Raw genomic sequence first — 14,723 nt, 5'->3', positions numbered from 1 at the left:
TACAAAAGGATGGACTACTGTTAAAGTAACCTTTGGCTTCTCCAGTTCTTAAGGAATAAAAATTAATCTTTTAATTGTGCTTCTCCAACCCTTAATTTATAACATGTAGGGTTGCAGTTTCAGCCCGGAATATATAAACTTTGTTTTCTCCAATACCTTAATTAAAAGCATATGAGGATGAGGCTTCAAGCTGAAATCTGAAAGGTTCTGCTCCACTGTGATGTATTTTTAACCACGGTGTTTGAAACCCTCTTGTTGATTTATGCATTATATTTGGCAGTTTGGGTTTATTTTTCATGGTTTCGTGATCTATAGCCCATCATTGGATAGGTAACAATGAGGTCTGGAGCACTTTTTAAAAACAAACAAATAAAGATTGGAACCCCAATTCTACCTCCCTGGATTCCAGCGCTAAGGCAACCAGAAGTAAAATACTACCCGTTAGCTCACAGGCAGATGATGAAGAAGAAGAGGAGGAGTACAAACCTTTATTAGTCACTTCCCAAGCCACTTCGAAGAGTAATAAATCCTCCACTGGGAGATCTTCGTCTTCCCACTGAGGAAGCCCATTGAGAGAGGTGACGGAGAGCGATCGTACCAGAGGCATTGGTGATGCTGGGGCTATCGCTTGGGCTACACAGCACAACTCAGTCCTTACAGCCTTTTTTTTAAAGATATTTTCCTCCTGTTGCTGGGAGTATCTCCTTCTTTAGCACCGCCTGAAAACAAAGCCAAAAGAGGTTTCAAGAAGAAGTGAAACTTGCCCAGCCCAGAGAGCCTGACAGCTAATGAGTTTTAGAAAACGGTCTGACCCACCAGCCTTTAAATTGGCTCAGCAAAATCCCCCTCCGGCTTGACTGAAGAGGCTTCTGCCGCTGCTGTTATTGCTGGCTGGAAGGGGGAGGGGGGGTAAAATCCAAGCTGTCCAGCGAGGGCAAGAACAGGCCCCAGATCAGTAGCAAAGAATCGCCACCAGACTCATCTCTCAGCATTCCTGAAAGCCCCCCGACTCAAGAATAAGCCAAAGGGCTGTGAATTGCCTTAAGCCAACCCCGCAGGGGGGAGGAGCCCTGCCCCATTTTCCAGAGAGGCACGTGGAGCAATCCGAGATCAAAAACCTCTTCCCAGGGGTGTGGATGTCCTGCACTTTAGCGATCAAAGGTAAACCTACATCCCAGGCCAAGGCAAGTGGGATTTGCATGCATTTTGCAAATCAAGCTGATACATATATATTTGCCACCTTGGCATAATTTATCCTGCTTATGGTAGACATAAAGGTAAAGGTAAAGGGACCCCTGACCATTAGGTCCAGTCGCGGACAACTCTGGGGTTGCGGCGCTCATCTCGCTTTACTGGCCGAGAGAGCCGGCGTACAGCTTCCGAGTTATGTGGCCAGCATGACTAAGCCACTTCTGGCGAACCAGAGCAGTGCACGGAAACACCGTTTACCTTCCCGCCGGAGCGGTACCTATTTATCTACTTGCACTTTGACATGCTTTCGAACTGCTAGGTTGGCAGGAGCCGGGATTTGTCCGTCAGAAGCAGTGCCCAGGTGGGAATCACTAGAATCTCCAGGAAAATCCAGGTGTAGATTTTGGTGATTTTCCTTAAAAATAGATCAAAAACTTCTCTCTCTCTCTCTTTCTCTCTCTCTGATGCAGAAAAAGCTCAACAACTTTTGTGTCTGGATTTTCACTTTTCGAAATATGGCAACTCTATTTTACATCATCCATGACTAGCAAGCTAAATGAAGAGGGGTCCCTCTAGTGGGCTATGGATGTAAAATAATATTTTCTTTAACTCTCAACAGAGTATAGTTTTTGTTGTTGTTGTTGTTGTTGTTGTTTTATGCATACATTTAGGACATGAACTGGAAATCCATGACTGTATCCCTTGATCCTAAATAATAAATAAATAATATATATATATATATGAAGAGATGAGAGAGAGAGGATTGGATTAGTTAAATGACATAGGTTCTATGGGGATAAATCATATAACAGCAGTCCTGAAATACCTACATTGGCTCCCAGTACGTTTCCGAGCACAATTCAAAGCGTTGGTGGTGACCTTGAAAGCCTTAAATGGGCTTGGCCTAGTATATCTGAAGGAGCGTCTCCACCCTCATTGTTCAGCCCGGACATTGAGATCCAGCGCCGAGGGCCTTCTGGCGGTTCCCTCACTGTGAGAAGCAAAGCTACAGGGAACCAGGCAGAGGGCCTTCTCGTTGGTGGCACCCACCCTGTGGAACGCCCTCCCATCAGATGTCAAAGAAATAAAGAACTATCTGACTTTTAGAATACATCTGAAGGCAGCCCTGTTTAGGGAAGTTTTTAATGTTTGAAGTCTTATTGTGCTTTTAATATTTGGTTGGGAGACGCCCAGAGTGGCTGGGGGAAAATCAGCCAGATAAGATAAGATAAGATAAGATAAGATAAGATAAGATAAGATATCTTTATTGTCATTGTCATTGTCCCCTTTCGGGAACAACGAAATTACTCGGTTGCTATGAAGTATTCCGCATAATCCAAAATGGGCGGGGTATAAAAATATTATTATTATTATTATTATTATTATTATTATTATTATTAATGTATTTATTACCCAAGGAGCTCAAGGTGGCACATATGGATCTCCTCCTCCTCATTTTCCCCTCACAACAACCCTATGGGGTAGACTAGGCTGAGAGACTGTAACTGGTCCAAGGTCACCCCATGAGCTTTATGGCCAAGTGGGGATTCAAACCCTAGTCTCCCAGGTCCTTGCCCAACACTCTAACCCACGGGTCAGCAAACCTTTTCAGCAGGGGGTTGGTCCACTCTCCCTCAGACCTTGTGGGGGGCCAGACTATTTTGGGGGGGGGGATGATGCAAGAGCACCACAAGTTGCTTACCTGTGTCTTGCAAGTGGCAGGGGCTGGCGGCGGTGGAGGGACGATGACCGGCGCTCAAAAGGGCTCTGGAGAGGGGCTGCTTAAAATGGCAGTTGCTCAAGCGCTGCTGCTGCTGGCACCAACAAAGCCCTGCCCCCTTCCTCCTCTAGGCAGGGCGGGGAGAAGCCAGGAGGAGGGAGGGAGGAGGAGGCGCCAGTGGCGCTGTGTGAGGGAGGGAGAGGGAAAGAACATGCTCGCTGATGTTCTACGCGGCAATTCCCAGACCATCTGTGGGCCAGATCCAGAAGGCAATTGGGTCTGATCCGGCCCGCAGGGCTTAGTTTGATGACCCATGCTCTAACCGCTATGCCACACAGGGTCCCATAGCATTTCCATCAAGAAAATTCCCCACGACTAGTAATACTCAAAATAAAACATCAAGGGGAAGCAATCTACATAATAGGAATCTATGCACCCAACAAAACAAAAAAAGATTTATTTATTTTTAAATTGAAACTAAGATGCTGGAAGGAAAAACGATATTAATGGGAGACTTGAATGGGGTAATGAATCCACAACTGGACAGATCAGGAAAAGGGAAAAAACAAGGGAAACTACCTGCTAACTTTTTCAAATTGGTGGAAAGTTTGGATCTAAAAGACTCCTGGAGGTTCAAACATGAGTTTAAAAGAGATTACACCTATTTCTCAGAACCAAACAAAAATAAAATAAAAATGGCAAGTAGGATTGATGCCATTTAGCTCTCTACGGATTTATTGGGGAAAATACATGAGACACAGATCCTACCAAAGACAATTTCGGACCACAATCCGATTTTACTTCAATTAAAACCAGAGTGGAAAGGTGACAGGAAGAGTTAGAGGCCAAACAAAACAAAAAGTCCACAAGGAATGGAGAATATTTAAAGAATATTTGAAGAACCATGGTATAAAGGGTAATCTCCTGGCGGACCTAGACTGAGCCTTGTAGTATATAAAGGTAATTGACAATTTACACAGAAATATGATAAAAAATAGATGAAATAAGAAACTGTGCGGTAAAACTGTATTTAAGAGATAATGTACAATGAGAATGTTTGGAAGTCTTTTTAAAACCTCAATTACTTTTTCTTCTTAATATATATATATATATATATATATATATATATATATATATATATTTCTTCTTTTCTTTTCTTTTTTCTCCCCCCCCCCAATAAATTGTATTGTTATGTGTATTGTGAGGTATACAAGGTATTTTTTGCTTCAGTTGCCATCATTTTCTTTTTTGTTACAAACAAAAACAGAGAGTGTTGTATAAATGTATATTTTTTTAAAATAATAAAGATCAACATGGGAAAGTTTAAAACGAAAGAAAGAAAAGAAAATTCACCACGAGAAGATGCTATCATCCATGCTGGTGGAGGGATAGCTACCTGGCTCTCTCCCATACACTCTCAAGGATAGTTATACGGGTGGGAAAAGCCCAAGCAGACATCAATAATAATAATTATAAGTTTATTTGTCATTTATGCCCCCGGCCTCCCTTTTTGGGGTTATTCTTCCTCTTAGACCAGACAGCCCTTCGAATGCACCAGTTTTAGTGTGGTGCAAGTGGTTCCCCTGGAGAGGCCCCCAAGCTGAGGAGGCACATAATAATAATAATAATAATAATAATAATAATAATGCCACCTATATTTATGTACGGTAGGTACCTACTCAAAGTTAGGGGCGCCAATTCTGTCCTTGCTCAGTGCACCATCTTCTTCTTCTTCTTTGGCGATCAGTCGTAGCTGAGTAAGATTGTCTTCCATAAACACGGTTTTAACAATGAATCTGTAAATGGCTGTGGAGGCCAATTCTGGATCCACACGTCCTTCCACAGTGGGGACATTGGTTTCAGAGCGGGAGCTGATCACGGTGTGGATTTGCCAAGCGTGCCTAACATTTCTCCCTTTCATCCTGAGTTTGAACTTCTTCAAAGTCCATGACACCTTTGGTAAAAGCTGTTCTCCAACTGGAGCACTCGCAGGCCAGTGTTTCCCAGTTGTCAGTGTTTATACTACATTTTTTGCGCCATATCACCATCCTCTCTATAAAGGAGGTCACACAGGTATCTTGATGCAAAATGCATAAGAAAACACATCAAGGGTTTTCATTGCTTCGGCATACCAGCAGAGGTCACTACACGCCCATTTAAACCTATTGCCTTACCACTGGAGTGTTGCAACCTTTCTAGTCCTGAATTATAGGGGAAGGATCAGATGTAGCTCAGTGATAGGGCCGCGACTTTGCATGCAGAAACTTCCAGTTTCAATCCCTGACCTCTCCAGGTAGGGCCGAAATCATGGAGAATTTCTTCTGCCAGTCAGTGTAGACAGCCCTGAGCTAGATGGACCAAGCATCCTATTCAGATGTTCCTATGAGCCTTAAGATACGTGCTGCAGGAGGATGGCTGGCGGAAAAAACCACTTCTACAGATTTATGCCAAGCCGCTTCCAATGTCAGCCGAATTCTCTCCCTTCCCACCACTCCCAAGTTGCATTCCTTTTATGTCACCCAAGTGCATCTAGCGCCATTGGTAATGACTTCCCTATGGAATTCTCTTATAGGAACAGGACTTTTAGAAGATCTGCGGAAGCAATTTCATCACGAAGCACAAAAAAAATAAGTAGTCATCCGTGTTGGTTCATTAGAAAAAGAGAGAGAGAGAGAAAGTCCAAAAGCCACAATAGGGCAAAATGTCGGCACCAATGAATACGTCACAAAAAGGTGAGCAAGTTTTTGAGCTATCTGGGGCAATTCTTCTGGCAGGACACCAAACAGAGAAACCAGGGAAGGGAGGGGGAGAGGGGAAAGCTAGAGATGGATACAAAGGATTTTTAAAAAATTAAATGCTAATGGTGTATTCTGGACCAAAACTTTCTCTACAATGTCCTGGAGGGTGGCGTTCTGCAAGAAGATGAACCGAGAAACAGGCAAGAAGGGCTGTTTCACAGATACGCTCTGAACTGTGATCGAACCTTCGGAACAAAGGACTCTGAAAACGATGTGTCACTGGTACCAAACTCCTGCTAAACTAGCTAAAATGTATAGAACTGCTCCAGTTACATGTTGGAAGTGTCCAGGGGGGACCCGGCCAGATGGGTGAGGTATAAATAATAAAGTATTATTATTATTATTATTATTATTATTATTATTATTATTATTAGAAAGAAGGCATATTTTGCTACATGAGATGGCAGGGCCGGATTTAGGTTTGACGAGGCCCTAAACTACTGAAGGTAATGGGGCCCTTTATATGTCCGGCTGTCCTTTGTCAACAACAAATTGTCACTGTTTTTTGTGTTGAATATATGCTATATGGTAATTTATGGACCTAATTGGTATCGAAAGCCATTTACACATATCATAGGAGCCTACAAAACACAAAACACTGTTGCTGTATGTAGGTTTTATTTTATTTATTTTTTTATCTTATATTTTGGAAATGTACATCCAGTTTTTTCCCTTTAATTTTTTTTTGGGGGGGGGCAATAGAGTGGGGCCCTATGCTTATATGTAAATCTGGCACTGTGTGGTGGACATGTAAAAAAGCAAAGGTATATTTGGGAAATGATTTTTAATGAGTTGGAAAAAATGTTTAAAATTACTGTACTTTTGTTTTGTTTTGTTTTTTTTAAAAAAAACCCCAGCCCTGAAACTTTCTTACTAGGAATTTTAGATCCAGATTTTAGGATCAGAAGAGACTATTTATTTATACTACAACAGCTGCACTGATGCTGCTTGGCCAAATATGGAATGCGGACAATCTACCTACAAAAGAAGAATGGCAGATAAAGATGATGGACTATGCCAAATTGGCAAAAATGACAGGGAAAATCAGAGATCAAGAGGACAATAAATTTAACAAAGAATGGGGATTTTTTTAAAAAAGTTACTTAAAAGAATACTGTAAACAATTGAAAACATTAGCAGGGTTTTGAAAACACTTGCAATGAAGAGAGAAGTATGACAAAAACTGAGTTTTAAGAAAATATGGAGAATATGATACGATGTAGTTTGAAAATAATATCTGGGGAAACCATGGAGGGGTGGAACGGAGTATGGGGATTGTGAGAATCCAGTTTGTAAAATGATTATGATTTATGTATGATGATAAATGCTAAAAGTGAAAATGAAGCCCAAAAAAATGTTTTAAAAAAGAAAAGAATATATGTGTCCATGAGTCCTTTGACAGCTCTTGCAGGAACAAGTCAGCAGGCAGAACAGGGTCCTTGAGTCCCTGCTAGCTTCAAAATGTGCCCCTTATCAAATGTGCTGGTGCGTCACAAGGTCATTTTTGATAGGGGAACCAATGTCCCCACTGTGGAAGGACATATGGATCCAGAATTGGCCTTCACAGTCACTTACGGACTCATTGTTAAAACTGTGTTTGTGGAAGACAATCTTACTTGGCTACAAATGATAGAAGAAGAAGAAGAAGAAGAAGAAGAAGAAGAAGAAGAAGAAGAAGAAGAAGAAGAAGAAGAAGAAGAAGAAGAAGAAGAAGAAGAAGAAGAAGAAGAAGAAGAAGAAGAAGAAGAAGAAGAAGAAGAAGAAGAAGGTGTGTCTACACAGGAGTTCAAACTTACAGCTGAATTCGCAGCTGAGCCTGAGAACACAGCCAGAGTTTTACTGCACTGCAAACACTGTTCAGCAGGCGGCGCTGTTGTTATGGTGATGATCGGTGCTGGATTGTTTTGTGGGAGCAAAAGAGGGTTCCACTTTATTCTTGCTATTAAATCATGGTTGGTGTGAACCTCACAGCTTCATGAAGCCTACAAAAAGAGGATGGGCAAAACAGTCTTCTTCACAGAGGGCTGCTGCTTCAAGAGAGAGAAGCGGAGAGAAGCAGATACTCTTTGACTAAGGTGAGATCCTTAGAATCTGGCATCCATAAGGACCAACTGCAAAAATTCTCAAGGCAGAATTAGTTCCTGAATGTTATTTCATGCATTCTCTGAGATCACCAGAGGAGTTTATAGAATGACTCTAGAGGCAAGGTGCCAATCCTGGAATTGCATATATTCTATAACATTTCATGTCTCTTGCATTTTCTAACTTTACTAGAACTTCCCTTTCTGCAGGACTTTCTGTTGCAGTCAGTTCCCTTCCTTGAGATATGCTCACTGCACTCTGTTTACTGTTCTAGTGCAATCTTTTCATCTATTTCTCCCATTCTTTTTGCCCTTTCCCCTAGCTTTATTTGTTTTCATTCATTCATTCATTCAAATTCGCACTCGAGTCAGTTAGAAAGAGCTTAAGAAAAAGTTATGTTAGAGAAATAATGCATTGCTTTACTTGTGTGTACTTTGCTCTAGCATTTCACGATCTCTTTGCCGCTTGTAAAAATGCAAAAACTAAAGACATAATGAGAATAAATGACTGCAGGTATGAATGAGATAGATGCGGCGGGAAAAGTATTTTGCATGATAAAAGTCAGTAGGAGAACACTTCAATCTCCCAGGACATTCTATACAAGATCTCAAAGTAGCTGTCTTACTACAAAAGAATTTCAGAAATAGACTGGAAAGAGAAGTTGCTGAATTGCAACTTATCACCAAGCTCAAAACCATGGAGGGACCTGGTTTGAACAGAGATATCGGGTTCTTATCTCATTATACATGATAAGCGATCTTCAGCCATCTCAACCCTTGCTTTTTCATGCAAAACCATTTGCAGTCCTTTGCGGTCATCAACAGCTATCAGTCAGTCAATCACCCATTTCCACCACCCTTCTGAGTGATCCCCCCTCCCCATCCCCACCCCTCCCCACCCCTTCTCTACATAAGTGCCTGGAAACTTCCATTTCACTGTATCTGAAGAAGTGTGCATGCACACGAAAGCTCATACCAAAATAAAAACTTAGTTGGTCTTTAAGGTGCTACTGAAGGAATTTTTTTATTTTACTTCGATCCAGACCAACACGGCTACCTACCTGTAACCTGTGATAAAAGTCTGTAAGCATTGCCAGTGGTTTTTTTTTTCTGGGGGTCGAATACCCCTAAACATTTTGTGAATCTAAGTGTGGACTCATTGAGGGGCAGTATTTCAATATGAGTATGAAAATGGAGAGTACCCCTAAACGTTTTTTAGAGAGAGAAAAGGCACTGAGCATTGCTATTGCTTTGTTACGGTCTATAACCTGCCTTTCCAAAACTACACACACAGTCCACACACACACCACAGAGAGAGAATTCAAGGTGGCGTAATGGTTAGTTGGAATTTGCTACTTTCCAGATGACAATTAAGTAAGTATGGTGACCAGTATAGTGAAAAGAGTTTAATATATCACAGAGTCTCTGGTTCAAATCTTTGCTTGGCTGTGAACTCGGAGAATGTCTGCCAATTTTTTAACACCCCCCCCCTTGCAATGTTAACAAAGGGAAGGGAGGGGAAGGGAGAAAAAGAATGGAATGCAACAAAATAAAAACAAAGGCATCATATAAAAATAATACTAATAGTAACAAAAACAAGCTTTTGCCAGATTGACCTACAGCACAAGATCATTGTGAAGATACCATGGTGTATACACAGATTCCCTGTGTACATGGCTGAGTTCCTTGGTCAGAATGCAGAGGGACTCAGGAAGCTGCCTTCCACCAAGTCAGACCATTGGTCCATCTGGCTCAGTATTGCTTGCTCTGGCAGGCAGCGTTTCTGCAGAGTTTCACGGAGGTAGCCTTTCCTAGCCTTAACTGGAGATGCCAGGGATTGACTCTTGTACCTTCTGCCCCAGAGCAGATGACCCACCACTGAGCTGCAACTCTTCTCCTTTGCAAAATGCAGTAAGATGAAGAGGCTTGTCCCTAACTCGCCTTCTGTCTTCTCGCCTTTCCTCCGCCGACCCTTGCGATCAGGACTGTGACATGACCAGGCTTTTGCTTTTGTCGTTCCTGCTGGCAGTCATCGGTCAGAATGGGACTTGGGGGAAACCTGTTCACGGGGACATCAGATCCATCCTGCAGGTTGATTTTTCAGGTACGGCTTTCATCTTATTTATCCATCTGTCTGTCCTGCCTACCATGTCTCTCTGCTGGCTCTCTTATTCCCGGGTTGTGGGTGTTCTATTCTCTCGGCCATCTAACCCTAACCCTAAGGATATAGCAGCTGCTGGACAAAAGCCAGCTCATTCTGACCTCCTGCCACTTCAGGTCAGGGCAAGCTGGTCACGTGCTGGGCAGCCACCTTAAATGTGGGACTAGAGATGAGTGGGTTTGCCCAAAGTGGAATCCATTCTCTCCTTCCAGAACATCCCCCAACTGTTAGCTGCTATGGTCAGTGGTGTAGCATGGAGTGTGTGTGTGACCTCTGAGGTGCCCCCATGATAAGCTCCCTCATCGAGGCCAGAGCTGTGGGGAGGCAAGCTGCGCCCGGGACTGGGGCAGTAGGGGTGTCTCCTTCTCCTCATGGCTGGCAAAGGGACACCCAGTCCACTGGACTGTCCAAGAGGGGGGAGGGGGACGGCGCCAGCGCTGCCCACCGAGGAGGGAGGAAGAGGAAGCAGGAAAGCACTGCCAGAGCCACATGAGTTGCCCAGGGTGCTGCACTGCAAAGACAAGAGGGTGATCCAACACAACAGCGCTCCTGGCTCCACATTTCTTTGATCCCAGGTTGCAGCTAGTTTGCAAGGAAAGACTCCCTTCTTTAGACGTTGGCTGGCGAAGGGACTGACTGTCCACCAGGGAGTGCGCCACTTGCCCCAGCCCGGGTGCCAGCAACCCACGCTATGCCCCAAGTCACCTGTGCTTGGCCGGTTGTTTTGCCTAACAAGGCCGAACCTTTTGTGCAGGCTAGACTACATAAGTTGCTCCTCCGTTTGTCCCAATCTTACAACCGTGGAATTACTCAACTGGGGTCATTCCACTCAGCCACAAATGCCACTACAGGCTTATTGCTCCTGGGTTTTCTCCTAGACGCAGCAGATCCAGCCAACGATTTCCAAGCCAAGAGGAGTTCTTACCACGCTGCCCGGGGCCCTGAGATTCTCAACCCGGCAGACCCGTCCAGCCTTTGCTACCTCATCCAAGAGAGCGATACCGAGAGCCAGATCTCTTGCAGGCTCCGCTTCACCAGGAGCAAGTTCAATTTCAACCCTTTCGGACTGCGGTTCGGGAAACGGCAGGGGGGCGCCTTGGCTGCCGATACCAGGAAACTGGGTCCCCAGAGCAGCAGCAAAATGCTGCAGTCCCTGCTGAAACCCAAACTGGACAGGATGATAGAGCTGTGTGGGGAGATGTGGGGAGAAGGTTGTTAAGCTTTGCAAAGCAAATCCACCCTAGGGGCACGGGGCCAGGCATTTGTAGCAATAAGTGGGTTAGGGAAATGATTTCAGGCACCCACAAAGAGCCCTAAACACACACACACACACACACACACACACACACACACACACACACACACACACCACTGTTGAAACCAACAAATCAGGTAAACTACAAATTCTGGCCCTAAGAATAATCCAGAATATATTCGGCCCCAGCTGAGGTTATTAAACATCCCTTGCTTTCAAAAATGTATATCCTTCTGCTTGGGTGCCTCTCCTCATAAAAGGAACAATTATTATTTTTTTGTCAGGTAAAAAGGACTTAAAGATCCTTCTAATTACATGTCATGTGTCTATTCTTTATGAAGGAGGCTATTGTCCTGCTTTTAAAATAGACCAAAACCTTCCAGAGTACGTGTTTTTTTCCCCTGAAGGAGATGCTCTGTTTGGGTGGCTATTTATACATCACCAAGAGAGAGAGAGAGAGAGAGAGAGAGAGAGAGAGAGAGAGAGAGAGAGAGAGAGAGAGAATGCATTACCACAGCTATGCACAAAATTTGAATGAGTTAATTTATAAGTAGATGTGCAAAATTAGAAGGGGGAAAATTACTGCGATTTAAATAGAAATACAGTTCTTCTCACTTTAGTGGGGCACACACAGGTAACCTGGTACAGACCTACCTAGTATAGTAAGAAGTCCTGAATTTCTATTCAAAGAAATCGTTGATGGACAACTGTCTTCTGTAAAGCAGGACAAATGGCAACCATTCTATACCCTTATGCCTCTTTGATTAAAAAATGAGGTGCCAGTCCCCTTCATACCTTGATAAAAATCGCCACAGGTGCAGAAAGAGGTGCCATTACACCATACCAGCGAGTACCATCACAAAAAAGGACGGCAGAGAAAAATGGCCTTTGTTAAGCATTGGTGAATTATTTCATAAAATTTATGTACCACTCAATTGCAGAACCAAAAAACCCATCCCTTAGGCCTTCTCTCAGGCCTGGTAGTAAAACTCAGCAGGTGTGGAGAGGAGAGGATCCAGCCCCCACCATTTACCATATAAACCCAAGAAGACCTTGTTTGAATTTACTTGTATTCACTATATTTTTTTTTATAGGCTTAGTTCTCACTGAGGTGAAAAACCTTTGTCCGGGCTGCACAATGTCTGGCCACACGTGGAAGCTTATATGGCAAAACGTCCTCAAAACCGAGGAAAAACAGTTCCTCCTGTAAGAAAATGAGAAGGTCAGGGGGGAAGTTAAGCTGGACCCGTTTCGTGACAACAAATATTCAGTGTGGAGGCCATTATTTTGGGAGAAAGATTGCAAGCTGTAGAATGAATTACTGTAGTCAAGACTTAAATTTACCCAGTGGGAACTAGGCCCCAGCACAACCAACATTCAAGTTTGCTGTCTCGTCAACAATGCTTTTTCGTGTGCTATAATATGGCACAAAAGCTGCACGTTTGTTTTCTGACAATAAAATGTGTATCTGTGTCAAAATATGGATGCGTGGACGTGGAAACGGCCAGGGTTGTGACTTTTCATCTACAATGAAAGTGGGAATCCTGGTTTCATCATGAACGATGTGCACTTGCTTCCCTCAGACTTTTACCCTCCTTCCAGGAGCATAAAAAGATGCCTTATACAATGGGTAGGCAAACTAAGGCCCGGGGGCTGGATCCGTCCCAATCGCCTTCTAAATCTGGTCCGCAGACAGTTGTGTTTTTGCATGAGTAGAATGTGCCCTTTCATTTAAAATGCATCTCTGGGTTATTTGCAGGGCGTAGGAATTCATTCATATATATATTTTTCAAAATGTAGTCCGGCCCTCCACAAGGTCTGAGGGGCAGTGGACTGGCCCCCTGCTGAAAAAGTTTGCTGACCCCTGCCTTATACCAAATCAGACCACGGGCCCATCTGGTTCAGTCATGTCCACATTGTATACAGAATCAGAGAACTGCAGAGGGACTCTTCTGGTCCAACTCCCTGCAATGTAGGAATCAAAACTCTGGCTGGCTCTCCAAGGTTTCAGGCATCTCCCTATCTGGAGATCCTGGGAGCGGAACCTGGGCCCTTTCCCAGTTTATAAATAAAACTGTATCCCACCCCACCTGCCAATTCTGTTTTATCTATCCAGTTGTTTTGTCACTGACTAATAAAGTATTTGCGAATCCCTTTTATCTGCAGTGAACAAGGCAGAAATTCAACGTTGTTGAGGTTCGGACAGGCCTTTTAAAAACAGGGTCAGAGAGAGGATTTATAGATCCTGGAGGAAATGACTCAGATTGTACTTCTTACATGCATTGGCTTGTCAAGTTTTCCCCTCTGCTTTGTATGCTACCGGATCATAGTGGTCATAGGATCATATTGGTGCAATAGATTCATCTGCGAGACAATTTAGAAAGCGCCAACTCATAAAAATACTGTGTTTCTCATATTTTAAGACACGTCTTATATATTTTTTTTCCTCAAAAAAACACACACTATGGCTTATTTTCAAGGGATGTCTTATTTTTTCCCTCCCCCTCCTCCTGCCATGGCCGGCATTGCTGCTGCGCCTATCACTATGTCTTATTTTCGGGGTATGGCTTATATTCCTTGAATGCTTAAAAATCCTGCTATGGCTTATTTTATGGGTATGTCTTAAAATATGAGAAACAGGGTATGTCACTGCATAATGAAACCATCGGATTAGCATAGGATGATAAAATACAGAGCAAATGACCATCACTGAATCAAATTAGTTCTCTAAAAACTCATGAGAAATGCAACACGTTTTCAGCAGGAAGCAAACCAGCAAAATAGTAGGTGCCGGTTTGCTATCAATGGGGGAAGCGTTCTGAAATACTGGTGCCGAGAATTCACATGGAAACTAAAAGAAATATGAGTGGGGCTTCTCCAGATGATCACAATGATCTGGCCAGTGCCTAAGAGATAATATGGTCCTTCACTTTTTAAACTTACGCCTCCTCCTGACTTAAGCTAGTCCTAGGCCAGGCATCCCCAAACTCTGCCCTCCAGCTGTTTTGGGACTACAACTCCCCATCATCCCTAGCTAACAGGACCAGTGGTCATGGATGGTGGGAATTTTAGTTCCAAAACAGCTGGAGGGCAGAGTTTGGGGATGCCTGGTCTAGGGTGTTTAGGGCTTTGTGGGTTATCAGAGGGGAGGGCTAGTGCCTCTCATGGGGGACACACTGTGTTCCTTCGGGGGCAGTTTGTCCACCTTTGGTCCCCACCCTGAACTCCGCTCTCACCTGTGGCTCCTAGAAACTGGCCGGCTAAGCCAAGTGAGAGTAGCCAATGGGCCTCAAACTCTTGGTGAATTAGGGACATTCCCTGCATGCAAAGTAATCTTTTTCAGACATTTCAATTAACTAACCGAAGCCTGTTGATTTCAACGGGTCTACTCGTATGAGGTAGTCACATACAACCCTACAGAAAAGCAGAAAATTAGCATCTTCTTGTAATATCAATCATCTGAATAACAATAAAAAATGTAAAGCTGGCAGATTGTAGATGTTTGGAGAATTCTATT

At 43.5% G+C, this 14,723-nt stretch overlaps 1 protein-coding gene across 1 annotated transcript in view; it reads right to left on the bottom strand.

The window, feature by feature from the left end:
- GYS2 (glycogen synthase 2) overlaps nt 1–1,035 on the bottom strand; it is a 59,327-nt gene extending 58,292 nt beyond the window's left edge. Inside the window, exons 1-2 of the mRNA XM_035127396.2 lie at nt 817–1,035; nt 487–719 (exon numbers count right to left, since the gene is read on the bottom strand). Coding sequence (XP_034983287.1) covers nt 487–607 — 121 coding nt within the window. The 5' untranslated portion in view covers nt 608–719; nt 817–1,035. The remainder of the gene's footprint in view (nt 1–486; nt 720–816) is intronic.
- Between the last annotated feature and the right edge of the window lie 13,688 nt (nt 1,036–14,723).

Source organism: Zootoca vivipara, chromosome 10, assembly GCF_963506605.1.
Source record: "Zootoca vivipara chromosome 10, rZooViv1.1, whole genome shotgun sequence".
NCBI classification, from domain to species: domain Eukaryota; kingdom Metazoa; phylum Chordata; class Lepidosauria; order Squamata; family Lacertidae; genus Zootoca; species Zootoca vivipara.
The sequence above is the reverse complement of the archived record's forward strand: the minus strand, read 5'-3'. Positions and strand labels throughout refer to the sequence as shown.